The sequence below is a fragment of the Molossus molossus genome, unplaced genomic scaffold (genome assembly GCF_014108415.1).
Source record: "Molossus molossus isolate mMolMol1 unplaced genomic scaffold, mMolMol1.p scaffold_m16_p_15, whole genome shotgun sequence".
NCBI lineage: Eukaryota > Metazoa > Chordata > Mammalia > Chiroptera > Molossidae > Molossus > Molossus molossus.
The window spans coordinates 9,169,332-9,196,227 of NW_023425350.1; the positions used below are offsets into that span (position 1 = coordinate 9,169,332).

The window sequence follows — 26,896 nt, forward strand, 5'->3', positions numbered from 1 at the left end:
AAGTCATGGGATACAAAGGTAGACATGTCTAGCAGCCAGATATATGATCTCATATTCCAGAAAGACCTGCACTAGAGATATATTTGGGAATCGCATTTACCTTTGTAATAGGTGATAATATTGAGTAAAAGTTTATTGAATGAGTTTAGTATCACACTTCCTTCACCTAGAACATTCTACGTTTATAAAGCCACCTTTATATGAGAATTTCAAAGTTCTCTGTATTTAAAACCCACCCACATGAGTTAAAGCATTTTTTAGAATCGCTGTACAGATAATGATTCAGGAACATGGTGAGTGCAAACTGCTCAGAGGGGAAAGAGCCTGAGTCAGAGACGCGAGCGACTCTGCCATTGTCAGTAGACACTCGGACACGTTACTTGCCCTCAGGATTCCCGAGTCCTCCCTGTGAGGGCAAGGAGAGGACATGTACCACCAATGCTCCAAGCTGCCCTGGCCCTGTGACTGGGGCTGTGCAGATGACGTGGAGCCCCTGGTCTGCACTTCTCTCTCCGCGCTCCCTGCTGCTCTGAGCTGAGGGCCATGGCCCTTCCCCACCGGGACTTGGCAGCACAACCTAGAATGCAATCTGTTGGACAGAAGGCTGTGATTATTAATGAAAGCATTTCCTCTGTTACTTCACAGAACTAAGTGAGGCTCTGACGCTGCTAGAGATGGCCCCTTCCTTTCACAGAAACTAGTTCTCAGAAACACATTGACCAGTCGCAAACAAGACACACAGGGAAGTAAAAATAAGATGCAGAAAAGTGGGTGGCTGCTTGAAACACTCCCAGATGAAAGGTTACCAGCTATTAATCAGCTCACACTTCTGTTCAGTGGGTGAGCGAGGAACTGGATGGAAACGTCACTCAATAGTTGATGCTTAGTCAGGGCTGTGGGGTCCTCAGATGACTCTAATTTGTCAAGTCAGCTATGAAGCACTTTTACTTACGTTCGGAAGGAGAGTAAATAAGACCACGGTAAAGTCTCCATGTCTCTCAATATGTGCACTTCTCTTTATATCTACCAGGCCTGGTTGCAGGTATCAAGGTTAGGTTGGTTCCTAGATGTCTAGACCTGAATCTTGAAATGTCCACCTGTCTTCTGGAACTGCCCAGTTTACTGGGTCTCGTGATCAGGGTAATAATAGCTGTTGTTTGTTGAACACCTGCTACATGGAAGGCACCATTTGAAGGAACTTAATGTATTACCTCATTAATTCTCATAAAAATCCAATGAACAAATGTCATTATTTTCATTTGCCAGGGGAGGAAACAGAGGCTTCAATAGGCTGAGTAATTTGTCATACACCTTGTATGCAGCAGTATTGGATCCCAGGCCTGACACCAGTACACTTTTTCTCCATTAAACTAAGTTTAAGTGAAAAATAAAAGACATTGTGTCCTGATTAACAGAGAAGGGAATCCATAAGATGGGGAGAAGGGGGAAGTGGGTCTGAACAGAAGTTTTCCAAAGCCAGGCCTAGCACCTGGGCTTGTGGTTTCCAGGTACCTGGGGAAATATTTGTCGTGCCTGGGAAAGGAGAAAGAAGATAGCAGTTGAGCCAGACCCTTAGGCTGATCAGGCCACTTGGCCCCTGGCAGGTAGAGTCCTTGAACACTTGTCCACCTAGTCACCAGGTGAGTTTAGTTTGCAGCCACCTAGTCAGATTCAAGGACTAAGGTCCACTGGCAGCTCCCATCCTGGGGTCAGAGCTATCCCATCCAGCAAATCTCCAGGGCCCTTCAGGCTCAGCCCCAGAGCTGTAGAGGGACAGCCTGGGGGAGGAAGACACTTTGCACACCCTGGTCACAAGGACATGAATTGGTTCTTTCCAGTCCTGCAGGGCCTAGGACCTTTGGGCCATCTGAGTGCCCGAGGATCACAAGTCTTATTGCCAAGGCTCAGTAGCCAGGGCACTGCTAAATTCTGTTACTAACTCCCTGTGTCCCCTGGCATAAGGCCCCAGCCCCCCGGGGCTCCTGTAGAAAACAACAAAGTTGGATCAGATGATTGATCCCTGGGGCTCACTTCTGCTTTCATCTTCTCATACTTGTTACACTTTCTGGGATGAAACTCTTGTCACTTGCTCTAACACCACTGCTGCCGTCAAAATGTATTTCCTCATTTATTACAGATCAAATAAATACTCCCCCATCTTGAGTCCCCAAGAATATAGCCTGTGCCCCCTGCCTGTTTCATGCTTGTGGGCTGGGACCTTGGCTATAATCTCATTACATTCAGGGTTTAAGGTAAAGTCACCAAAGAATGCCAGAAGAAAGGATTTCTCCCCTTTTCTGAAGTTGCACTGGTCCCCAGAGACAGTGTGAAAGGCCAGCCTGTGATCAATGCTCTCCCTGTGCCCTAGGAAATGCTGCTGGGGGCTTGTGAACATTTAGCTTTGGGAGGATAAAGGAGAATGGAGCAGAAAGAACCAGAGTGCCAGGTATTTGCCTTCATTAGAAAAGAATACCCCACACAATATACTAGGCAACTTTAAGTCTTGGTTTTCAGGGTTGTTTAACAGTCTGTGGAAACTAGCAGCCTAATGTCATTTGTTTATAGGATCCAAGAGGGGTGGTGGTGGGGATTGTTTCAACATCTTAGCACAGAGATAAACATCCCTTCTGGCTTATAGGCTTTGAACGTTTGGGCAGGAGACAGCTCATCTGGGGATAGGAGGGTGGGAATGCCCAGCCAGGTCAGGGGACTAGGGCTCTCGTCCTGGCTCTGCCATCAGTTGCCCAAGGGATTTTGGACAACCTCAAACTCTCCATCCTAAAACCAAAGGGTATAAAACAAAAGATCTTTTCAAGCTTTGGTCATCTTTACTTGTATGATTTCCAAATTCTTACTGCTAGTGTCCCCAGTACAGAATCTTGAAACCATATTAGAAATGCCACATGGAGGGAGGGAGGAATCGAAGAGAATTTGGGTTATGTCTGTGCTGCCTTGGGTGTTTTCTCCTTAGACCATCTACTTTGATTTTTATTCGTGTTTGCATCAGTGCTTCCCAAATTGTCTTAGAATTATATTTATCTGATTGCTTAGTAAAAGTAAAAACTCCCTCAAAGAATGAGTCTCATGAAGCTGTCGTTTTAACAAGACAACCCAGGGTGATTCTTGTGCTTGGGAAAGTTCAGAAAACACTGTTTAAGAGGTTTTCACCGGGAACCAGCTAAAAGTAAAGTTGCCAGATCTGGTGAGAATGTCTCCCTGTTCTTTGTGATTGTTAGCTCTGTGCCATGAGCATCCATCTCACCGTGCTCCATATTGCAGGGGATGTGAACGTCTCCTGCATTTAGGTCTGAGCCCTTTGACATTGCAACCATGTCTCCTCTGTAATCCCTGTGCCCAGTCCAAGGCCCTTCTCATAGAAAATGCCTATAAATGTCTGCCTAACCAACTTACCCAGAGTTAACCAGGCCATGGGTCATTACTGACACAAAACCATTGTATCAAGAACAAGGAGAAAAGAAAAGTAGCGAGAGCTTCTAGAGTGTGTCATGGAGAGGACAGCTCTGGGACCAAGCCTTGCATGAGAAGTGAGATTTAGCCTGGTAGTCAGGAACAGAAAGGGCAATTTGGGCAGGAGTCTAAGCCTGAGTACGGCTAGTCTCTTCCAGTTTCTTCCATGTTCAGGTGAGGAGCCCAGGGCCCAGAGAGAAAACCTGATCTATTAAAGGCTGGACCCAGGTGCTCTGACACTAGAACCAGCTCAGCTTCCAATCCCGACTCCTTCCATACCTTGCAGCACTGTCATGTATTCTATAGGCCTCCGACCTGAGCCCCTAAAGTCCCTTCTTCCTCTGCTCTGAGCCCTGTTTCCAGGGCTGGTTCCCTGTTGGAATGCTCATCTTGCTGTGCATCTGCACCTGTGGTGGGACGGCCCCATCTCAGCCCCCAGCCTTGACATGGATTTCAACAGGCTGATGGCCAGATTACCTGGGGAAAGCTGGACCTGCTGTTCTGTGTGACTCATCACATGCAGCAGGCCCTGCTGTGTCCCAGGAGGCTGGACTCAGATATCGGCATGGGTCAGAGACAACTTCAGGCCACACTCACACACACTCACACAAATGTGTTCTATTTGAATCCTTTTGAGACCAAAAGGTTTTATGGAGGAGATGCACTTGGGTGATTCTCAGCTACCCTGCTGGGCTTTTTCCCTCTTCCATGAAATCTTCCAGTTTTCTCCTAAGGGCACTGCCTCTTCTGCTCTGGGATCTTGCTGTCAAGACAGGGTAGGAAGTGGATGAGAAATGGGCAAAACTCAAGATAGCAAGACCTGTTAGGAGGTAGTTGCAGAGTCCAGGCAAGAGATGGAAGCCTGTATTAGAAACCAGTGGGGCTCTGGGACACTTCCTTCCTTCTGGAGTAAGCTTGTTTTACTAGCTGGTTAAACTAGGGTAAATTACTTAATCTCTCTGAGCTTCAAACTCCTCATCAGTAAAGAAGAGACGATACTTATCTCTTTCTCCCAGCATTGTTAAATGGGCAAATGTTACACAAAGTTCTTTTGTAAACTGTAGTATATAAACATTTAGTCCTTTCTGGAATTGAGTGGTACTGATATTTCACCCACCCCTGGTGGGGGTTCTCTTGAACATTAGAACCCCTCCACCAGTCCTATTTTGTGCCTAGTGCTGAGTTTCTCTTTATTGAAACTTAAGAAGAGAGAAATTATTTGGTTTGTGGCTTGGCTGGTTTTTACCTTGCAGCCTGGAACTCGAGCTTAAACATAATGCACTCCAGTTTCTGTCCCCTCCCTTCTAAGGTAACAAATACTCAAGTACTGACAGGTTCTCTGGTTAAAAAAAAAAAAAAAATCATGTGTGCTGACTTTTGACACAGCCAATTTGAAATCTGTGACTCCAGTTTTCATATTTACAAAACTTAATGCAAATCAATGAATAGAAGGGGTTAAAATGGCCTTAAAGATCATCTGGTCTATCTCACTTATTTTTCAAAGAGGGAAACTGAGCAACAGAGAAGGAAAGGATCTTACCCAAGATCACAAAATTAACTAGAAACAGAGCTGGGATAAATCTCCCTCGCATTATGTCTTGGAATATTTTCACTGGGAACGTGATAAGCTTTACTTTCATGTTAGACTCTCTGTTTTCCTGGTCTCAAGTGAAAAATACTACTTAACCCATATTATTGCTGTCCCAGCACCAAAGGAGTATAGGTGGGGAGCATCAACCCATGCTTTTTCATTCATATATCAAACTTTACTAAGCACCACCTTTATGCCAAGAAGTGAGGATACTGAGATAAAAACAGATGTCGCACCTTCGAGGTGTTCAAAATTTAATGATGAAGACAGACAAGAAAACAACCTCCAGGAGGATAGACAAGTTTCTACACCATTAAATGAAACATTCCTGCCATGTGCTGCCTGCACTTTATACTTATGATGACATTGGTTCTCCTCATATATAGATTACTGTGAGACTGATTTTCCCGGGGGGGAGGGGGGGCGCATAACAAATACCATCACTTGATGAAGCTCAGTGACAAGGTCCCTGAGTACCTACTTCATAATGGCCAGTCCCCCTCATTCATTCATTCCCTCAAAAAATACATTTGTTGAGCTCTTAGAATGAAGTACCAAGGATGCAAAGATAAATAAAAGACAGTCCTCTCTCTCAAGAAACCAATACTTCAGTAGAGAAATAAATAATGATCACGGAAGTTTGTACCTGGTAAGGGGGGATGCCTAGGAGAAAGCATGCCTACGTGGACCTTGGAAAGTCTGCAAAGATTTCTTAGAGGAGGTGATACGTGAGCTGAATCCCCTTAAAGAAGATAAAGTCTGCTGAGCAGACAAAGGGCATGCCGTTCTAAGAAAAGAGAACAGCATTTACAAAGCATGGACCTGTGGAAGCATGTAAGCCCTGGGACCTGTAATAGTTGATGACCTTCTGGCATATGAAGTAAAAAGACAGATGAGTAGGCAGGACCTGTGCTATGGTAGGGAGATGGGGCTACATTCTCTAGCCAATGGAGAACTGTTGAGGGTTTTAGGGAGAGGATTAGATGGCGAGGTTTATATTTCAGAAATTCATTGAAGCAGCCATGCAGAAAAAGGTGGTTTGGAATCAGAGAACCCAGTAAGGAGGCTGATCATTAATCCAGAGAAGTCCTGATGAGGGCATTGTCAAGGCCACTTTGAGCCAGTTCAGAACTTGATCTTTATATGATTCACCCGTTGCCAGACACACCTGAATGATGGTACTCACCATGAAGTGTAACCAAGAAGCATAAAGCTATGCATTTGAGTTTTCAGAACTGTGATTTATGGTTCTGACAATGTTCCCTGTGTATGTAAGAGACCACCCTCTCCCCAGGCAGCTAGAACAGTTTATAGAATCATAAACGATCCATGGAGATTCCAAACTTTCCTGCCTAAGAGAGAAGCTGATATTTTGACCTTCTAAAGGCATTTGGAGGAGATGGTTTTAAATAACCCTTAATCCATTTTCCCATTATTAATACAAACTCACTTCTGAGCGTGTGGTTTTCCAAACAAGGCCTTGGCAAAGTGACCGATCTTTCTCTCTCTCTCTCTTTTTTTTTTCCAGTGCCAAGAGACACTGACTCTTCCTGCTCTTGCCTTTCCTGTTCCTTCTCCTAATATGCCTTCCATCCACCTGTCTGTCTGTGATAGTGCAGAGGCGTCTTTCTGAACCAGGTTCAAAATTTAGTTCTGCCACACATTATTTGCATGACCTTGGGAGAGCTGCCCTAATCCTTATTGCTGAGTTGTCATAGGTCATAGGCAAGTTTGTGAAGTGCTCAGCACAGTGCCTACCCCACACCCAACACTCAGTATTCAGTAGCTATTATCGTTAGGTGAGATTCTAGTTCAGTAATGAAAATTTGTAATTCTCTACTGAAAAGTACAAAGTGAAGTACTAAAAGTTTTACATCTTTTGATTATCAGGATAACCAAGAATTACAGTTTTCTTACTCAGATTAATTACACCTGACACCTGCGTATTTATTTGATTTCCATATCCAGCTGTGGCATCCCACAGTAACTTATAATTAAGAGACAGTTGCTAATAAGAGACTTGCAACTTGAAATTAAGAGCAAAAATTAGAGAAGCTCCAAGGTAAAGAACATAGTTGCTGATTCTTGGGTCATTTCCTCAAACAGAAGAGCCAAGAACACAAATGATCATCTTAATGGTATCTCCTCACCAGATCGTGTGCTGTTGGGATGGTGCTGAGGAGGGAGCCTTCTCTGGAGGGAGTGGCTTGGTCTCATTTCAGGGACAGAATTGTTCAATGTTAGGGCAGGTTACTGAGAATGGGTGTGGAATCTGTTTTAGAAGAAAGTAAAAAATAATAATAACAAAGTATGTGATGAGATTACCTTTTCTGAGCTGTTGCAAGTGTAGACCTGCCTAGAGCCTGGGAGAGAACTGGTCTCAAGCACATTGAAGAAAGCACTAGGTCCACTTGGGTAAATTCCTCAAAACCTAACTCAGTCTTCTCTAAAGGATTTTAAAGATCTTATGACATTTTTCTTATTCTGGTGGTCCCTTAGATTTTCAAGTTTACTTTGACTTTTAAAACCAATCTATGATTAATTGGTTTTATTTTCATTTTTTTATTGTAAAACAACACTAAAGAGAAATTTTTAAAAGTCATTCTTAGTTTGCCTACAGTAATATAACTATTTTAATTTTGAATTGTTTTTTAATCTTTGTTTACCTACCTATATGCTTTATTAAGGAAGAAACGAAAGATAAAGCAGTTAATTAATATTGCCGTAAGTAACACACACAGTAAATGGCCAAATCAGGAGTAAAAATCAGGAATAATTTTAAATCTATGCTTTGTTCACCTACACTCTACCGTGATAATGGCCACACAACCCAGCAAAAAATCAATATGGAAAGCATTCTTTTATGTACTATTATTTTTATTTACTAGCAGTAACAATAAAAGAATGGAATTATGTCAACTGAAATTCACCAACCAGTCTTTTGAAAAAGCCACCAAGAATTGGTCAACACTGAAAGCCATGTTGTAGGAATTCTCTGAAGATAAAAAGAGAAATAGAGAGTTAATGAGTTGTTTCCACTTAAAAAAAAAAAAAAAGCTGCAACTTTAGCTCTAGGACAACTGAGAACTCCCTACCATTGTTGATCAGATTTTCCAAGCCACTTTTTGATCATTTGGCTATAAAGCCTTTTTATTGTTCTTGTCAGTAATCTCAATATCCCCACAAACCAAATATTAAATTAGGCACCTGCGCAGCAAATGCCAATCAACTTAATTCATGGAAGGAAAATAAAAAGTCTCCATATACTTTATATGAGTAGCATAAAAAGCAACAGGTGTCTTCCCATTTGGTAAGCAATGCCCTATGAAAGGTGACACATGATGGAGGAGCATGAGTTGTGCAGCCCTTTGCACTGTGAGAAGAGTATTTTGTGCTCATCTCTTTTCTAGAATACCAAATAGAAGGAAGTAGACTTGGGGAGACTTTGATCAGACCCTGGAAGGAGTTCCCACCATAGAACTGCTCAGAACTGCAGCTTGGCTCCTAATCAAGTTTGAAATAATCACAGGCACGGCACTAATTGCTTTAATTTCCTTTCCTCAGGCAGAATGGGGAAACAGAACAGCAAACTGGCCCCCGAAGTGATGGAAGACCTGGTGAAGAGCACGGAGTTTAACGAGCACGAGCTCAAGCAGTGGTACAAGGGCTTCCTCAAGGACTGTCCGAGTGGGAGGCTGAATCTCGAGGAATTTCAGCAGCTCTACGTGAAGGTAATTTGTTTTCTTTCACCTCTTTTCTTCCTGCAGGCCAGAAAACATTGTCTTCGTGAAACTAGCTTCATGTGGAATTATAACTTAAAGTAGCTGGTTTATTTCACCCAAAAAGAAAAAATTGACACTTTTAAAAATGCAAGAGGGTGTGCTATGTTCCAGAGATCAGTCATTTCTGAACAAGAAAAGTAACTGTTCAATCAAAACACTGACTAGAGTTTAGAGGCTGGTAAAAGAACAGTAAAGTTTCAGATAATTGAATTTGCTGATGATTATTGACAAGCTGGTAATTTCACTTATTGTTTGGTTTGAAAAGGTATCTGTACCTTTCTCAGTTAAAGAGAGAGTACATGGATTTTTTTCAACCCATAAAGGTCTCCTATTTGCAAATAAGAAAAAGAAAAATTCCTTCAATATCACATGTAGAAGTAAGTAGGGGAGGTCTGGTGTATATCCAGTATCAATGTCTACATCATAGACTCTTAACTCAGCATTCTGTACTGGAGGAAAGCTAACCTTTCCCTAGACATGAGATAAAACTGTTCCATGGAAGGTATCATTTCTACTGCAGTGGTATTTGGGTTTGAGTTTATCAGGCATGCTTCAAGCCATTCCATTTTGTGTCTACTTACATAATGTTAAGCTTGTAGAAGAAATGCTCACTGTTTCTTTTAACTTTTTCTGAGTAAAATGCCAAATGGAAAATATTGATTTTATCACTTGAGTGTAGCAAACTATCATTTGAGTGATCTACATGTATATATGTGTGGGGATGATTGCATAAAATATAGGATGTGAGGGCGATCTGGCTGCAACATCTGTCACCCCATTGATCACCAGGGTTGATTCAGCTGATCTGGCTGGCTAAGCTGGTGTCCCCTTCTCCCTCAACTGATCCATGTGTGTCCCTCCTGAAGCTGCACGCTCGGTCGAAGAGGACGACTTTACCCCCAGAGGAGAGGACCGGTCTTCGGTCAAGGGTATATGAGTAGCTGCGCTCCCCTGCTAGAACCTCCAAACAAGCTCTCAAGGTCCATTTGTAGGAGAACGTAGGGTAGTCAAGCTTCCAAGACTCCAGACACATCCAAATGAGACGCTGCACGTGGCAGTCTGCCTTCAAATATATATATATATATATATATATATATATATATATATATATATATATAAAACATTGCCATTGTCTCCTGAGGTTGAACACATCGCATAGCGTGTGCGTCAGAATTCTTTCCTTGCACTTGTACAAGAAAGGACATGTCTAAGAATGTTCATAGCTGCACTGTTCACAATAGCAAAGAGGGAAACAATCCAAATTCCCATCAAAGGGAGAGTGGAAAATAAACTGTAGTATATTCACACAAGCAGTCAAAACAATTAAACTGTAGTGACACTAAAACATTAAGTACAAAAAAATAAGTCACAAAATATTCTAAATTAAACACAAATAACATAAAAAAATTATAAGACTACATATAAGTGCCATAAAATCATATAAAAAACAAAGCAAGAGAATGATGAACATAGGATTCAGATTGATAGTTATATCCAGTGTGGAAGAGGCAAGGGGTGAGATGGGGCTACAACCACATGGTTGGATATAAAGTGTTGGATCAAAGTCATACCTATAGTTTGGGATGATGAGTTTGCAGGTGCTTATGTCATTATTAAAAGCTCACACCAACCCTACATGTACCAATGATGCATGTCAGGGACTCAGAATTATCATTACTGCAAAGCTGAGTGCCTGAGGGATAAAAAACTATGTCTAAGTGTGTGTAGAAAGGTACACATGTACTGGCATGTGTGCACATAATAAGATTACTGTGACATGTCTAAGAATACCTAAGTAATAAATTTTTAGCATATGAAGATCTTTTATATAGAAGTGCTAAGAAATGCATTTGTTATTCAGTTGATATAAATTGCTTCTACAGAGAAGTGTGATGGTATGCATGTTCGTACATTATTATACATACCACTCTCCATAGTTTTCAAAGTCACATCTTCTACTATTTTATCACCCAGGAGTTAGCCTGAGCCTCAGAACTGTCTTCACTCTCAGCCCCAAGGAAAGTACCGACAAATGAGATTTGTCAAAGCCCCTTTCATGTCACCAAAGGCTATGCAAGCTGTCGCTGTGTCTTTAAGAGAGCTCTATAAGCCATGTTGCTTACTATTTGTTTAAAATGAGAGACGTTTTGCCTTTGAAGACATAGATTAAATGCAGGAAATGAGGTGTTTCATCTACATACTGGAAATACTCAGCACTGGAAAAGCACCAGCCTCAAGGTGGGGAGAGGGGAGGATCTAGACATTAACCACAGCTCAGTGTTTTGTGGTACAACTGATGTATACGTGCTGACATCATCTCCCACCCCCACCTCCCCGCTGCACCCCAGAGTGGATTTGTTTTTGTTCCAGGAAGGAAATATATAACTTTCTGGATGGCATTTAGACTCTTGGCAGCCTCTTAACAGCCATATTCAAACTTAGCCTGTGCTCTTGTATCAAATAGTCAGAAAGTAGGCAAAGTCTTCCTCTCCTTCCATAATTGTCCAAGGACATAATGCAAAGTAGAATAACATAGAAAATATGCCACGTGTACAGAAAAAAGGAAGAGAAGTCTAATAGGCTAGAAGGGAGACACACAGAAAAAAATGTGAATTATATAATGAGGACCAAGAGAAGGGCTGACAAGAAAAAAACTTCCTGTACTGCTGCTGAAAAGTACAAATATTCAGCAAGACACAGTCCTTCTCCTGATGAATAGGCACTTTTCAGTGGTTCCTTCTAACTCAGTGTGGATGCTGAGATATCCTGGAACAGAGCTGAACCAGCAAAACTGTCTGTGGCCTCTGCTCTATCGTCCATATAGTCAGCCTGGCTCATCTACTGTCGCTGACCTGACCTGTTTCAGGCTTCCCAAGAGTCACTTCGCTGCTGTAGAAAAAATCCTGATGAGGTGTGGGGAGTAGCAGGATGATGAGAGATAATGCAAGCCCAGGAGCCACAAACCCTCTTTAGAAGCTTTTGTCACCAAAATAAAAAGAAACTTTCATGAAGTCTATGTTTAAAACCAAGGTTCAGAAAAATGAGGCAATTTGCTCAGTTTTACAAAAAGACGGTCCCACCTGCCCTCAGGACCTCCCAGGCTGCTGGGGAAGACACGGTTCACCACGATCCAGGGCAGAGTGACAGAAATGCTTAGGGTGGGCAAGAGTGGAGAGAAGACGTTAACTGCAAAACGAAATATTAAAATAAAAAGTTAATTAAGGCAATGATGGAGGGTTTTTCTCTTAACTTTAAAAAGATAAAGTATCTCTGAGGGGATATTTTTACCTTTACAAGCTTGGCACCTCCAATAGGCTGAACTGTGCCTCCCTCACAGTTCCTATGTGGAAGTTTTAACCTCCAGCACCTCAGAATGTGACTGTATTTGGAGATAGGATCATTAAAGAGGTAATTTTAAGTGAAAACGAGGTCATTAGAGTGGGTCCTAATCCATTATGACTGGTGTCATAAAAACAGGAGGTTAGGGCACAGACATGCTCAAAGGGATGACCACGCAAGAACACAGGGAGCAGATGGCCATCTACAAGCCCAGGAGAGGCCTCAGAAAAAACCCACCTTACCTCGAGCTTGGACTTCTACCCTCCTGAAGTGTGAGGAAATACATTTTTATGGTCTAAGTCACTCAGTCTGTGGTACTCTGTTATGACAGCCCCAGCAAACTGATACAGTGCTCATTTCTTCTCCATTATAAACTTCTCACATGCAAACCCAGAGGTCTCTGTAGCTGGTGTAAGGACACCTGTAGGGGCCGCACGGCACCCTGGCACACGCAGGGAAGTCTGCCTCTGGTCCCAGAAGTTGTAGGAGATGCTTCATCATCCCAGCACAGCACTGCTGTGAGAAGTTGGGAAGGGAGCTTCTGCATATTGCCTCAGAAAACCAAGTACCTGATTTTTTTGGCCAAGTTAAGATCACAAATTAAGCCTCGGCTGGTTTGGCTCAGCAGTTAGAGCGTCATCCGAGTCATGGGTTTGATTCCGATCAAGGGCACATACCTCAGTTGCTGTTCAGTCCCCAGCCCTGGTTGGGGTCATGCAGGAGGCAGCCAATTGATGTCTCTCTCTCTCCCCGCCCCATTCCCACTCTATCTGCAGAAAAATATCCTCAGGTGAGGATTTAAAAAAATTAAGATGGAGCATTTGCGATTTTAACTACATATTCAGAGAAGCAGCCGCAGTTTCCAAAGAAAACCTACCCTGGGGAAAAGCAAGCAACTGCTTGAGGGAGGAAGTGTCCCTATACAACCAGGTCTCTTTCTTGGAAGGCTAATGCCTGTCTATTTTGTTTTGTCACTGTGACGTCGGAGCTGAAGAAACCATGTAACAGAGCTGTCAGAGTTCTGGGAAGCCCCAAATGAATTCTGATATTTGCTTGGAGTTTGATAAACTACCAAGATTGTTTGGGAGAATTCAGGTTGAGTTAGAAGGTGTCAGGGAGTAGTTAAAACTGATCATGGGATTTGGAATCGTGAGGCAAATGGGATGGGGAGCGAGGGTCTAGCAAAAATTTGACCATTCCTGATTTAACTGTTTGAATGTCAGTAAAATTTATTTGCATACAACAAAAGAGTTCCTGCCAAGTCATGCCATGTCTATCCAAGTGCTCATTTCCTGAAGAGCTTCTGTGGGTTGATCATTAGAAAGTGCACTTCCAGTTTATCCATACAAGGGTGGGTTTATTCACTGATCCATTTAAAACTCATTTCCCCTGTGCTTCCTGAAGGACAGATGCTGCCCTGGCATTGTCCTCAGTGAGTTCAGAGCCTGGTGGAGCTAGACTGTCATCCTATTTTTGTATATGCTTTTCACTTCTTAAAACCTTCCTTGATCTGTCCATTCTCAAAGCCATAAGAATATCTTCCTCCTTTGTGTTCCTGTGACTTTGGTCTCCTCACCTCATCTCACAAGGACACTCTGATTTTGCCATATAACTCTGCAAACTTTTCTCACATTCTCACTAGTCAGAGTCCTTCTTCAGTCCCCAGAGCATACACTGCTATCAGTGTCTTGTCTGAATACACATAAATACAGTGTGGTTTAATCAGAAGGCTGATGTGTACCTACCTGGCTCTACCATATACTAGCCATGTGAACTTGGGGAAGTCTTATGCTTAAATGTTTGTTAAGTAAATCAAAAATCACTCTGGACCTCAGTTTCTTTATCTGTCAAATGGGGAAAATACTCTGAACCCTGCTTAGTTCATGTGAGAGCCAACCAATGTGTTTTGTAGACAGTGAATCCTATTACCCAGATAAGACTGATCAGTGGATAGATTAAGGCACCTGGGCATGGGAAGGCTTCCAGATGCCAAATAGCCCAGTCTCTTGGGCTGTGGCACTGTCCAAGAAAGGGAATTCCCCCTTCTACATTTTTGCAGCCAGTCTACTAATAAAATTGGCAGGAAGCAAAATAACAGGAGGAAACCCCAAATTTTATATGTACATGGGAAAATTAAAAGAATAATTCTCTGTGAGAGAAGTAGAGCAGGCTATTTATATATATTTTTTGTTACATAAAGAAACACTAAATTTGTGAGGACTTCAACAAGACAAAGGAACATGGGTGTTGGAGTATGTAGTTAGTAAGGAATTTAAGTAGAATGTAGCTAAGGACTGTAATCTAGTAAAATTGACAAGGCTTCTTTTATATAAGCTCCTCAGCCCTGTATTCTCTGTCTCTGGCAATAAGGTTGTCTGAGTCTGAGTCTTATTACTCTGTATCTTAGCCCTTTCATAGCAGGAAGGGCACCTTTCACATGGAGGTTTATTTCCTGCATTTACACATTTGTAGATACAACAGCATCAGAGAGCTCCTCCTGCCCTAGCTGCTTCTCAAGTGATTTTAATTCAAAATAATCAATATGCCATTGTGGGATATTTTGTAGCAACCTGCCCTGGGACCCAACAGCATCAAAAGCTGGCTCCCCCATCAGATATTTTGTCAAAAGAAAATGTGACAGAGATGGCTGTTACAGCTTTGCAACATCAGATTCAAATGAAATTTGAAAATAAATTGGCTCAAAAATGATTTTTGGATGATCAGTTTTCAGGGATTCAGAGATTCGGGTTCTTCTTGTTCATAAGAGGTAATTAAGAGTAGGCCTTATTAAAAATTTGTTGGGCAGAGCTATATACAGAGTCATTTGAATTCCTTTGGGGAGTAGATGTTACATAAAACACAAAATGTCATTGAGATTGGGCTGGTGAGGATGTTATGATTTTTAATGAAAACCTGGGAATTCATTTCCACTTGGAATGTTTCCCAACATGACCAAAGATGCACTTCAACTTGAATAAATGTGGAAAACAAGAGCTGGGGTCTGAAATCTCGAAGAAGAGATGACCATAATGTTCCAGTTCTGGGCCATCAAGGTCCCATGGGAGGCTCCAAGGCCATTTTATTACTAGGAGATTATCTCAGGAAAGCTAGTTACCAGTGAGTCTTGCATTAGAGAGAGCATTTATCCCATAGGGGTTGAAGTGATAACCTTCTCCTGTCTCAGAGGGTGTGAAATTCTTTTGGATGGCTTCCACACCTTGGGGTTTTGCTTTCTTGTGATACAGCAGGTGTCAGTCAGAGAGATATCAATGGTCATTGCAGCCATGGTATCGGAAGGAATGCTCTTAGATGATACTTCACCTTCTCCGTTCTCAGGATAAGGCTGGAAGAAGAGCCCTTTAGAAGTCTTTCAGTCCACACCCTACTTCCCCCAGCTCACCTTACCTCGAATTTACAAAGGAGAAAACTGAAGCCCTTGGGAGGGGGAGGGGCAGTCCATGATGGAACCGTTTTTTAATTGCTTCACTTAACATCCATAAGGATGTATCTAAACTCCAGCTTTATTGTGGAAGTTTTAAACCAGGAAGACCAACTGTCCTTTTAGCTATTATCTACAGCTAATAATTAAATGGCAATCCATTTCAAATTGGAGATAAAGCCAAAGATGAAGAAATAGCCCATGTTTACTATAGGATTGCACTTAAAGATACAAAATTATGTCTAAATCTCTCATTGTAAAGCTGTTTTACATTATTGGATTTTTACGACCCTTTGAAAGGGAGATAGGGACTTGGCTCTGGTACCTTTGACCCAACTTGGTGGGAATAATTTCTTTTCTCCCCTCCTGTGTCCCATAAAGCACCTGCCAGAAGAAAGTTCTCCATGTTATTGATTATTGCTATCATGTCTCTACTTGAAATGTTCTTGGATCTTTAACTGTTTCTCTCTGAGGGTTGGTAAGGAGCTTAGGGTCCCATCCTTGTGATTACCCTGATGGTGCTGTGAATTGTTCCTGTGTTATGTAAGCGTCTCCCCTCCCAGATGAAATGTAGTCCTGTCATAACTGAGAAGAAATGGAGAGGTTAGCTGTGAAATAGTCCTAAACTCATCTACAAAATGTCCAAGGGCTTCATTAGCTCTGTTGTAGGAGAATTCTTTGTAGAGAGTAACACAGAGAAGCTACAAGCAATCATTCACCATCAATAAACACTACCAGGAGGTTTCTATAACAAGGCAGCAGCCAGGAACTATGGGGAATTCAGAATTTGAGTCAGATTGCCTCACTTGTATAAAGAGCTTACAACCTAGTACAATAATCTATATAGATAGCTAAGAGATGATAGGGAAAGTAATATTTGTTCCAAGACCAGTAAAGATATTCTAGCCTAGTAAATTTCTCTATAAATATCTTCACTGAATTTCAAGAAGTATAGGTAGGAGTTGCAGCTGCAGGGGTGACATTCCTAAGAGAAGGGACAACCTAAGCAAGGGTACAAAGACAGGGAGATAGGGGGATAGCGTGGGGCATAGCAAACAGCTGTGTTGGCTGAAATATTGGATGAGCAAAGAGGTAACAGGGGGAAAGCGAGGTTGCAGATGTGAGTGGGGCGCAATTACGGAGTCATTAAATGCCAAGAAAGCCAAAGTCCTGAATGTGTACACAAGGCAAACAGATGGTTCCTTGCCAGGTATTAAAAGACCATAGAAATTCTGGTGACCTGGTATTGTATTCTTCTTAAAATGGTATAATGACAGTACCAAAAATGAGAAGTTTGTTGTCGTTTTTCATTTTCCTTGTAAATGTTCACAGGGACTCGGTAAGTGAAGCTGCAGGAGCTCACAGTGTGTCCTTAAGCAAATGACTTACAACCAGAGTTGACTGAGTTATTCATCAAGTATTTATTGTGTGTACCGTATGTGTGTGCTCCACCAGACTAAGCTCTGAGGGGATCGTAGGCAGGATACTTTGGAAGTCCTATGCCATCTGCAGGGATAAAGCCTTCCAAGCACACATGTGTAGGTGCAACACCCAAACTATGAGGTTTGGGGAATGAAACATGTCAGAGCATGCTACAGAGATTCACAATGAACAATTTTGATATCGGATGTTTAGATAAGCAGGACACAACAGAACAAAACAGGATAACACAGCATCCCTATTCTCAGAGTCAAGTGACTAGCTAATTTTCGAATCTGTGATGCACTTGCCAGGAAAGAGAGTAGTCAATGAACTTCCTTAAATACTACTTTCTCAACGAGGAATAGAAAGGATAAAATGTAGAACACAACATGTCTAATATAAAAAAAAAACTAATGATGACTTGAAAATTAGGCCATGTGTGTTAGAGTTTGTTGTAATGAGATTGTCAGAGAAAAATGTAAAAACTGAAAGGATTTTCTTTTGGAAAAAATCCAAGGGAGACCATAAAAGACAGAGATGGTCTGCTTTCTAAGTAAATCTCACCGCATAGTCAAGGTAAGACACTTTTATCCATGTTCTTTTTAGCAATGTGGCATGTCTACCAGGAGCACAAGAAATGATGACATCCTGTTAGAGCTAATATGTCGTGGCTTCATAGCTCGGCCCCAGTCAAATCTCTTGTAGACTCAGAAGCTGAAGCCTAGAGACATCTTTCAAGATGATACAGTAGGGTTGCCAGGGTAACTCCCTGGATGGGGATCTAGATGGCTTTGGGAGAGATTACATAAGACAAGACCAACTGGAAAGAGCCAAGGGATGTCCTGAAGTCAAGAGATGAAATAAGTTGGAGGATAAATTGTCTGTTCGGCTTTCAGGGTGAGAACATGGTGAGGACATCTGAAAGTGGGTAGCATTAGACACCTGATCAGCCACCTAAATAGAAAAATCTTAGTGGTCAGACTGATGAAGAAAGCTCTGGGTAACTAAGGATTCCAATTGATATAGAATTAATATAATAATACATATCAAGCAAGGAACCATTTCCCTAAGAATCAGTCTTACTATCTCCTTTTAAAATTTCAAATATATTGAAGGTACTCTGTTATTTTGTGTTAGGGACATATGTCAATATGTGTTTATTGTTTAAATTGATGAATGACTCCTTTGAAGGACCAAAACTCTATTGAATTCATAACTGTCAGTGGAGGACACAAGAAGATCTTTCAGAGTGTTTGTGTATGTAATCACACACACACATTTTAGTTAGGATAAGAGTTTCACTGGGTGCAACAGAGACTCACGTGGTTTTAGCATAGCCGAAAAATATTTTTCCCCCCACAGGAAGTCCAAGCTGACCTAGCATCTCTGCTCCATAAGCCTGGAGGGATTCAATCCCTTTCATCCTTTCTAGGGTGTTGCTCCAATTCACAAGTGGCTCCCCACAGTGTCATTTTCCGGCTAATGAGAAAAAAACATAAGGGATAGGAAAATATACCCTTACCTTTAAATGCAAGACACTGTAATTGCAAACATTACCTCAGCCCATATCCAGAATCTAGTCTCATGACAACACCTGGCTTCAAGGGACACTGGGAAGGTAGCCTCAATTTTGGGTGGCTATACACCCAGCTAAAAAGTCCATTACTATAGAAGGAGAGAATACTGGATAAGGGAGATCACTAGCAATCTCTGCCCAGAGGGAATGTTTTTGGGGGCTCCTTCCCACCATTAGCTTCTCTTCTCAAAGTCAGGTGTAAAATGTGCAGCTATTTGAACTTCCCTGTGGATGGGATTTGATGCCATAACAAGCAGAAATAGACTCATTTTTTGTGTGATTCTGCTTGACCAAGAGTGAGTAGTGCCGAGATACCCTGCTTTCCTTCTTGGGGTGAGCCAGACAACCTCCCCAGGGCTTTGCTCTGTCTCATGCACTGGAGCCTGATGGAAACCTCACCCAAATAGAGTTCAATTCACCATACGTGATCCCAATGATCGGTCACTTCCTTTGCTGCAGCCAGTGGCATTTATTTTTTAAAGACAAAAAACTGTTGTTTATAATATGCCAGTATAAAATCCTCCTATAACCTCTACCCTCTTCCTGTGCCTACTCCCTGACTCTTTATGCTAACTGGGGCACCTCTGCCAGGTGTGTGCTGCTGGGCTCGTGGACCACGATTAGTACTTGTGTTTCTCTCCTTGTGTCAGTTTGGATGCAGAAGCATTTATGTGCCCACATGACTCGAATCACACATGAAGATGAGTGACACTGGGTAAATGCAGCATCCCACGAGGAATGAACATCTACCAATAAGTGAGAGGTACTGAGACATAGGTTCTATAATCACACTCATAATAAGATTTACTGATGCAGAATGACTGGTCTTTATATTTCATCCATCCATCTACCCATTCATCCATCCACTCATTTATTTATCTATCTCTATATACATTATTTTTTCATAAAACATAATTAAGCATCTGCTCACTGAGCATACTGAAATGAACCAACCGCCATGCCTTCTTTCCTCAAGGAGCCCAGCCAATGAGGGAGACCATCAAGTGAACTGGAAATGATGATACAATCAAGTAAATGTTGTGCTAGATGCCATAAAAAAAAATCAGTCGTGCTGGGAAGAGGCTCTAGGGGGGGCTTTCCAGAAGAAATAATTGAGCTACATCTTAAGTGAACCAGGCAACGAGAAGGAGCTCCTGACAGCAGCAAGCATTTGCAATCTTTGTTTTGCTGCCAAGATTTATTTCTTTCTAGTCCTAGTCCACAAAATCATCTTGCAAGGCAAGATCCTAGATATTTCTCAGCCACACTAAAAATATATCCATAATCTAATGGAAACAAACACGTTGGCGAAAGGTTCCCCTTCCTGCCCATTAGTCAGCCCTTTATCAAAACAGCCCTGTCGGGGACCGCGAACATGACGATGGATCACAGCGTGTCAGTGATGTGGGACTGGCAGCATCCGGATGACTGAGCCTTGGCTCGCCGTCTGCCCTGTGTGTTTCCAAGGAACCTTCCTCTAAACTTGAGCCAGGCCGGGGCTAAAGCTCAAGGCCCTGAACTGTGCTCACTTTGATCCAATAGTGCCAGTGTTGGCTTCTTTTCCTGGGGAACATGAAAATCTGTGTTCCGTAAACTAAGCAGTCAAGACATTTTTTTGGTGCCAATGGCAGTTTTCAGAAAGACAAAGGAAGAGGAAGGGGAAGGGACTTCTTACTATGTGTCCAGTAGACACGAGAGAAACAGGGGTGATCGGATTCCTTGGAAACAATAGTGACTAATAACAATAACAAGAATAATAGCAAACACTCATGTCACATTTACCATGTACCAGGTACTACTCTATGTATTCATTATTTTCATTAATACAAAAATGCCTTTTTCACTATGTACGATTACTACCTCCATTTTGCAGAGGAGGCATCTGAACACAAAACAAGAAAAATGACATGTCTAAGATTGCACAACTAATGAATGGCTGAGTGGCTTTAACTCTGGAACCCCAGCTCTGACCTTACTGTGCAACCTTGGACAAATTACATAAACTCTCTGAGCCGCAGTTTTTTCATCCCAATAATAGATAGCAATGCCTCGCACACAGCTCTGTTGTGAGGATTTCAGTTGTGCTGAAAGACCCAGCTTGTAGAGAGATAAAACGCAGGGTGAACATGCTATATAACACATATGTGGTAGTGCTCTCATGTACGGTTACCATGGGGCAGGCTTCATCCAGAAGTAGGGTTTGAACTGCACTGAGAGTACGCTTACTCCAAGTAGGAAGAGGTTTGCATGATTATTCTGAAGAGGATGGTGGTGGCTCCGAAATAAGTCAACTCTGTCTCCAATATCCCCACTTCCATTTCTCTGTGCCCTGTTGTCTGCATCATAGCTTCTCACCCCATGCTCACCTACTCCGTTCTTGCCCCTCACCCAAACCTGCTCCCCAAAATATTTCATATCAACACATCAAAGACTGCTTAGACTTAATGTGTATGTCATGCTTAGGAATTTATAGTTTATCAGAAAAGCCAAAGTAATGAAGATGAGAGTCCAGGGTGTGTGTGTGTGTGTGTGTGTGTGTGTGTGTGTGTGTGTGTGTTTGTGTATGTGTGTGTTGGGGTGGGGAAGGGATGGGTGTTTTGAAAGTTTTTGCCATCCTTGACTTTGATGCTTTGGCAAACGAACCTCTGATACATGATCCTTTGCTGGGGGTGAAGCTCTCCACCCTGAGGAGGGAAGCAGAGAGTGGCCCCAGAGGATGATTGTCATCCATGTGACCCCTGTAGTTTGTGTGGGGGACTGAGCAGCAAAGAGCTCCCCTCTGAAAGTGTTCCCTAGTATGAAGGCCCCCTTCTCCCTCCACACACATCCCATCAGTTCAGCAGAGAACCTGGTACAGGGGTGGGGGTTCCTGTGGTTGGGAAAATACAAATAGACATTCAGCCCCACCAAACCTTACTGAATGGATCACCCTAAAATATGCCACCAAAACGATGAATCAATAGCCACTGCAAGGCCATCTCCAGAAGAGGCCAGGGAAGCTGGAAGAATATAAAAGACAGGTAAAAAGAATGCTTCCTAACCTCAGGGATATGCATTTCCAATTTCTACATGCCTGACGGGGCCCATCCCTCCTTCTTCTGGTTCAGTATAAAGGAGGTGAGATCAACATCTATACTTTAAAAAGCTCCACAATGAGCCCTGGCCAGTTTGGCTCAGTGGTTGAGCATCGGCCTGCGGACCAGAGAGTCCCGGGTTCGGTTGCCGCTAGGGGCACGTACCACAAAAAAAAAAAAAGTTGATTCTGAAATGTATCCCAACTTACAATTGGGCTTTAATATGATACTAAACAGGAACAGACAGCCTCGGATGACACCAACTGTTTTATTTCCCAGAAAGTGGATTGGCCCATTCTGCAGTTCATTTCTTCACTCAATGAAGAGTTCCCAAAGTCCTTCTCAAAGCCAGGCCCAGGCTGTCTTTTGTGTTGTGGACACAGAGGTGAATAAGACACCCAGTCCTGGCTCAGGGTTCTCATAGTTCCCCAACCCCCTTCGCTTGCCTTTCCTCCCTAGGCTACCCCTTCTTTATTTTTACCTCCAAATTCACCATCCTCACTGTTCCCATCTTCCTCTCTCTTCTCTCACTTTTGGGAGCTCAGCGTCCTCCCCCCATGATCCATCAAGGTTCATGAATGGCCAGGAAGCCCATGTAAGTGAAAAAGAAGGAAACTGACTGTCTTTGTAATATTAGCAGCTGCAGGAGTGACCCCTTGAATCTTCAACAGGGAGTTCTTCAGTGAGTGTACTGAAAACAGAACATAGGAATTGTAGAAAACAAAAACATCGGTTGAAAAGTACAGTGAAGTTATGGGAAACATTTGATGAATTATACGTGTCTACATTCCTGAGATCATTATGGCCAAATTCAGAGGATAGCCACAAGATGGTAAACAGGAGCAGCCTGGGCAAGGAGTGAGCTCGGGGCTCCTCAACATTAGCCGACAAGGGTTCTCATTTTAGCTCCCGCTGACACCCTGGGACCTCAGACCGGGCACTTGTCTCTCTGGGCCTGCTCCCTCAACGTGAATGGCAGCAGGACTGGGTAACCTCTAAGGACTCTTTTTCCTTGGGCCAGTCACCTCAGTGTTTCCTTCGTGTTGAACATTCTTGCCATACTACCCAGGTTTCTTCCCACGCAGAAGGCAAGGAGGGCCGTATGCAGGAGATGCTCGGTGTCCCCTGAGCTGGACACTGACCCAGCACTCATTTGCTCACCTTCTTACTTCCTGTCCTGTTGCCCAGAAGCAAAGGACACACCTCTCCCCTACTTGTTATTCTTCCATTCATTCTGCAGAAGCATCAGTGATGCCTGGCTTTAAATGGTTCATTGTAGGGTGATCAAGAACTAGAAATCAATCAAACCAGATCCTTCCCCCGAAAAATCTCCTAGTCCAGGTGGTAAGAAATAAACAGTTAACTCTATATGGCAAAATGTGCTCAATTCTCTTCCAAAGAGGTCACAAAAGTTTAAGGAAGTGAGAAGGGGAAGCGGCGTGGGAGCCGGGCCACATGATGCGGAGGTCTGTGGAAAGGGACTTCCTGGAAGAGGTAGATTACAGCTGGGCTCTGGACCGCGATAGATTCCCCCAAGGTTGTGTTGGGAGGGTATTGGGCAAACTTCCCCGGGTCATGGCCGAGGACATGAGAAGACCTGGTGGCTTCTCTTACCACCTTTGCTTTTGTAGCAGCACGGGAGAGGGGAGTCACTGAAACGACACTTCCTGTTGTGAGACTTCCCAGCTCAGGGAAACACTGGCTTAACAATGTTGAGCAAATTGCACATTCAGAATGAGTCCTGTTGGCAGGTCTTCCCAGCCCTGAGCTTCCGAGAGTGCCTCTGACAGTCTGACAGCATAATTACCCCTCGCTGTGAGTTTTCCAGTTGTCCTAGTCCCAAGAGCTTTGCTTAACAGTCAGCAGGGAACCCAGCCTGATGGGCTCCACACGACACTTCCTTTGAATTTGTCGTCCTGTCCCCCTTTCCCTCTAGACCTATGCCAGTTTTTCCCCGCCTCACTTACTCAGCTTTGGCCAACACCAAAGGGAGCATGTGTGGCCCGGATCTGGACCGGCCCATCTTGCTTTCCCAGCAGGGCCCAGGAGGAAGAGGCTCTCTGGGTACTCACTCTGCATTAGGTCTCCCCATCGAGGCAATTCAGATGTTTGCATTTGGGAGCTTGAAAGACGGGAGCAGTTATGGTGGGGAAATGCAAGAGCATTTGTTGGTAAAACAGAGGAAACAGGAGTTTGGGGATCAGACAGAACCAGCTTCCAATTCTGAGGGCACTTTTTTCCACTTCTGTAAAATGAGAATGATCTCACAGAGGAACTGGGATTAAATGAAAACACCACGTAGAATGCCTGCACCTGGGAAGTTACCAGCATCTCAGTTGCCTCTTTTGCTCTTCAGAGGCAAAGGAGGTTTCGTTATTTTCTTTGTGCCCTGTTTATAGATTATTGAATCATATCAACTTCATTTTCCTTAAGTACAGCTGCCACAATATCCACGGATCCATGTTACATTATTAAATGGAAAAAAAAAAATCCAGTTGCAAAACACGAGCATAATCTTATTTTTGCAAACTATACACACATCTTTCCTCACACCCCACTTTCTTCATAGCGCTTCCTTCAAGAAGGTTTGGTGAGAGGGAGCCCTTCACTCCTTCTTTTATATATTTCATTGTTGCCTGAAATGTTCACTACATACACGTATTACTTTTTATTTTAAATTATTCTTAACAACAAAGACCTCCTACTCTGTGCCTACAGGAGAAAGTACAGATTCATTTTCCTTGTGCAGGACCTGTCTTAGTGACTTGGCTACAAGGAACCAAAAAATCTAACGGACAGTGGCTTAAATAGACAAGAGTTTATTTTTCTCACATAAAAAGAAGTTTGGAGATAGAGATTTGTTTAGCATTCAATCATGACTTCTGAACATTTCCTGGCCTCTCCCGCATGGATACAAGCTGATTGCTGCAGTTCCAGGCATCTTATTCAAGTCTGCTAGAGAGGGACGGGCGCCAGCTGCACCAGTCTTTCTATCAGAAATCAAAAGATTAAAAGCGTTCCAAAAAGTGACCCCTATCCACCCACCTTCAACAGACTTACTATTCTGTCTCTTTGACCTAAACTATATCGCATGTCCAACATATTTATTTATATATTATACACACACACACACACACACACACACATAAAACTAATAAGCAAGAAACAGGATTGTCATTATTAGTTTTAGTCTAATCCTCATCTACTATCTAGAGCTGGAAACACTGGTGCCTTGAAGAAAAGCCAAGTTAAACCGGAGGAGAAGGGATAGAAGTTGACTTAGACTGTCTGCCAAAGAACCTGATAACCTCACTTTCCCACTGCACTATTCCGTGCACGAGCTAACTTGGGCAGAGCAGTCACCAGACATTCTTCAGTGTTGCACCTCCAGACCTGCACTCAAGTTGTTCTCTTGGCTTGTGACATGCTCCCTTGGGAGAGTGTGATGAAGGGAACAAGGTGCTCACACACTGTGAACATCATCACAGAGTGGAGCCCAGAAAGCCACATGCTGCCCCGTGATTCCAGGGGGCCCAGCAGCCTGTCAAGCACTCATATTTAATTGATGAACTCCAATTTATTTACCATGAAGTGCTATGAATAGCATAGAGCAGCCTTGCCTCATCCACCCTGCTAGCTCCCTGGACCCTCTCTGCAGCACTGTGGCGAACCCCATAAATATGAGGAAGGACAGAGTGGGTTTGTCCAAACATCCTGTTGCTAACTGGTGGTGCAGTGGTAGGCGGCATGAGCTATTGGAGTAAAGTGAATTTGCTTTCTAAACAGGCTAACTTGGCCAAGGTGAGTTCCATGTAGACTCTGGGCTACAGTTACTTGTGTGTGTACATGTCTCAGCTTCCCTGCTAGACTAGAACCCTCCAAAGTTAGGAACTAGTTGAGCATCCTTGGAAAAGTTCGCTATTTAAACAGAATTGCTTTGAGGAGTTCCTCCTGTTTTGTGTTATTTGGGCCCCAGAGTCTATCATGGCCAGTGGCATGGCTTAAGAGCTTTGACATGGTCCCCGAGGAATAGTATAGGAAGCAAGACCCACAGAACTCAGCAGCAAGGGGTCCTCCAATGGACAGGCCACAGGGGTATGGACTCCTCGCTCACTCTACTTCATTCACTGTAGAACGGGACGCTCCTCTAAGGAAGTTGAGCTCTGGGAATAACACAGGGAACAGCTTCCTTTGACACTCGTCTGCTCCTTGGGGCTTTTCCCTCTAGTGGGAAAGGCTGGATTTTAGGAACAGGGAGAAATGACCATTATCCTGACCATTCTTTACTTCTATCTCGTTCCTCATCTAAGTTTATCATCTCGCGATGAATTTAACCTCACTGTTGTTAGAAGGGCTCTCAGGGGTCATCCTGCCCAACCCCCTGCTTATCACACCAAAGTAGAAACCAGGTGTCAGAGGAGGGAAAGGACCTTAACAAAGAGATTGTGAATCCAGCACTCTGCCCAGTGTAGCTGGCAGCTTCTCCTCCCAGTTCTCCAGCCAATTTCTTGGCTTCTAGAATCCATGCAGTTAATTTAGAAAGATGGGAAATAGCAGAAGTACTCTGGTCTCGAGGTGTGCAGACCCTGTCGTGGTGTGGAGCTGCCAAGCGCTGAGTGGCCACTGGATCGCACAGAGGCAGAACCAAGGAATGCTGTTTCCATGGCAACTGCCTTTCATCCTGCGCTTGCCAGGTTGGGCATTCTGGAGTTGAGCAGGGCTGGATTACTGCCCCCATCATGTGGCTTTATTTTCAGTTTTGATATGCCTTCATCGACATACACATGTGAAGGCACTCATACATCTGTGTAACTTTTTCCTCTACCTTTCCCAAGAGAAGAGGTGTGATTCCCAGGGGCACAGTTCAGGCCTGGCAGCACCATTTCACCTCCAGAGAGCATCAGTAACCTGGGGAAGGGGGATGGGGGAGGGGCAGATGAGGGGCGTGGGGGAGGGACCAGCTGCTGTCATGGTACCTAGGGATCAGAGGAGGGATGGGTGGTTAATTTTGTTGTCTGTGTTCAAGGACGTAGTCACCTGATCAATCAGGTTCCTACTGCTGCTGTAACAAATCACTACAGAGTGGCTTAAAACAACACAAATTTATAATCTTGCGGTTCTGGAGGTTAGAAGTCTGACCTGAGTTTGACTGGGCTTAAAATCAGGGTGTCGGCAGGGTTATGTTCCTTCTGGAGGCTCCAGGGG

General features: G+C 43.3%; 1 protein-coding gene across 1 annotated transcript in view; it reads left to right on the forward strand.

Annotated features, from left to right (window-relative positions):
• Positions 1-26,896, forward strand: part of VSNL1 (visinin like 1) — an 85,307-nt gene that overhangs the window by 25,291 nt on the left and 33,120 nt on the right. Inside the window, exon 2 of the mRNA XM_036262926.1 lies at positions 8,624-8,790. Within this exon, the coding sequence (XP_036118819.1) occupies positions 8,629-8,790 (162 nt within the window). The 5' untranslated portion in view covers positions 8,624-8,628. The remainder of the gene's footprint in view (positions 1-8,623; positions 8,791-26,896) is intronic.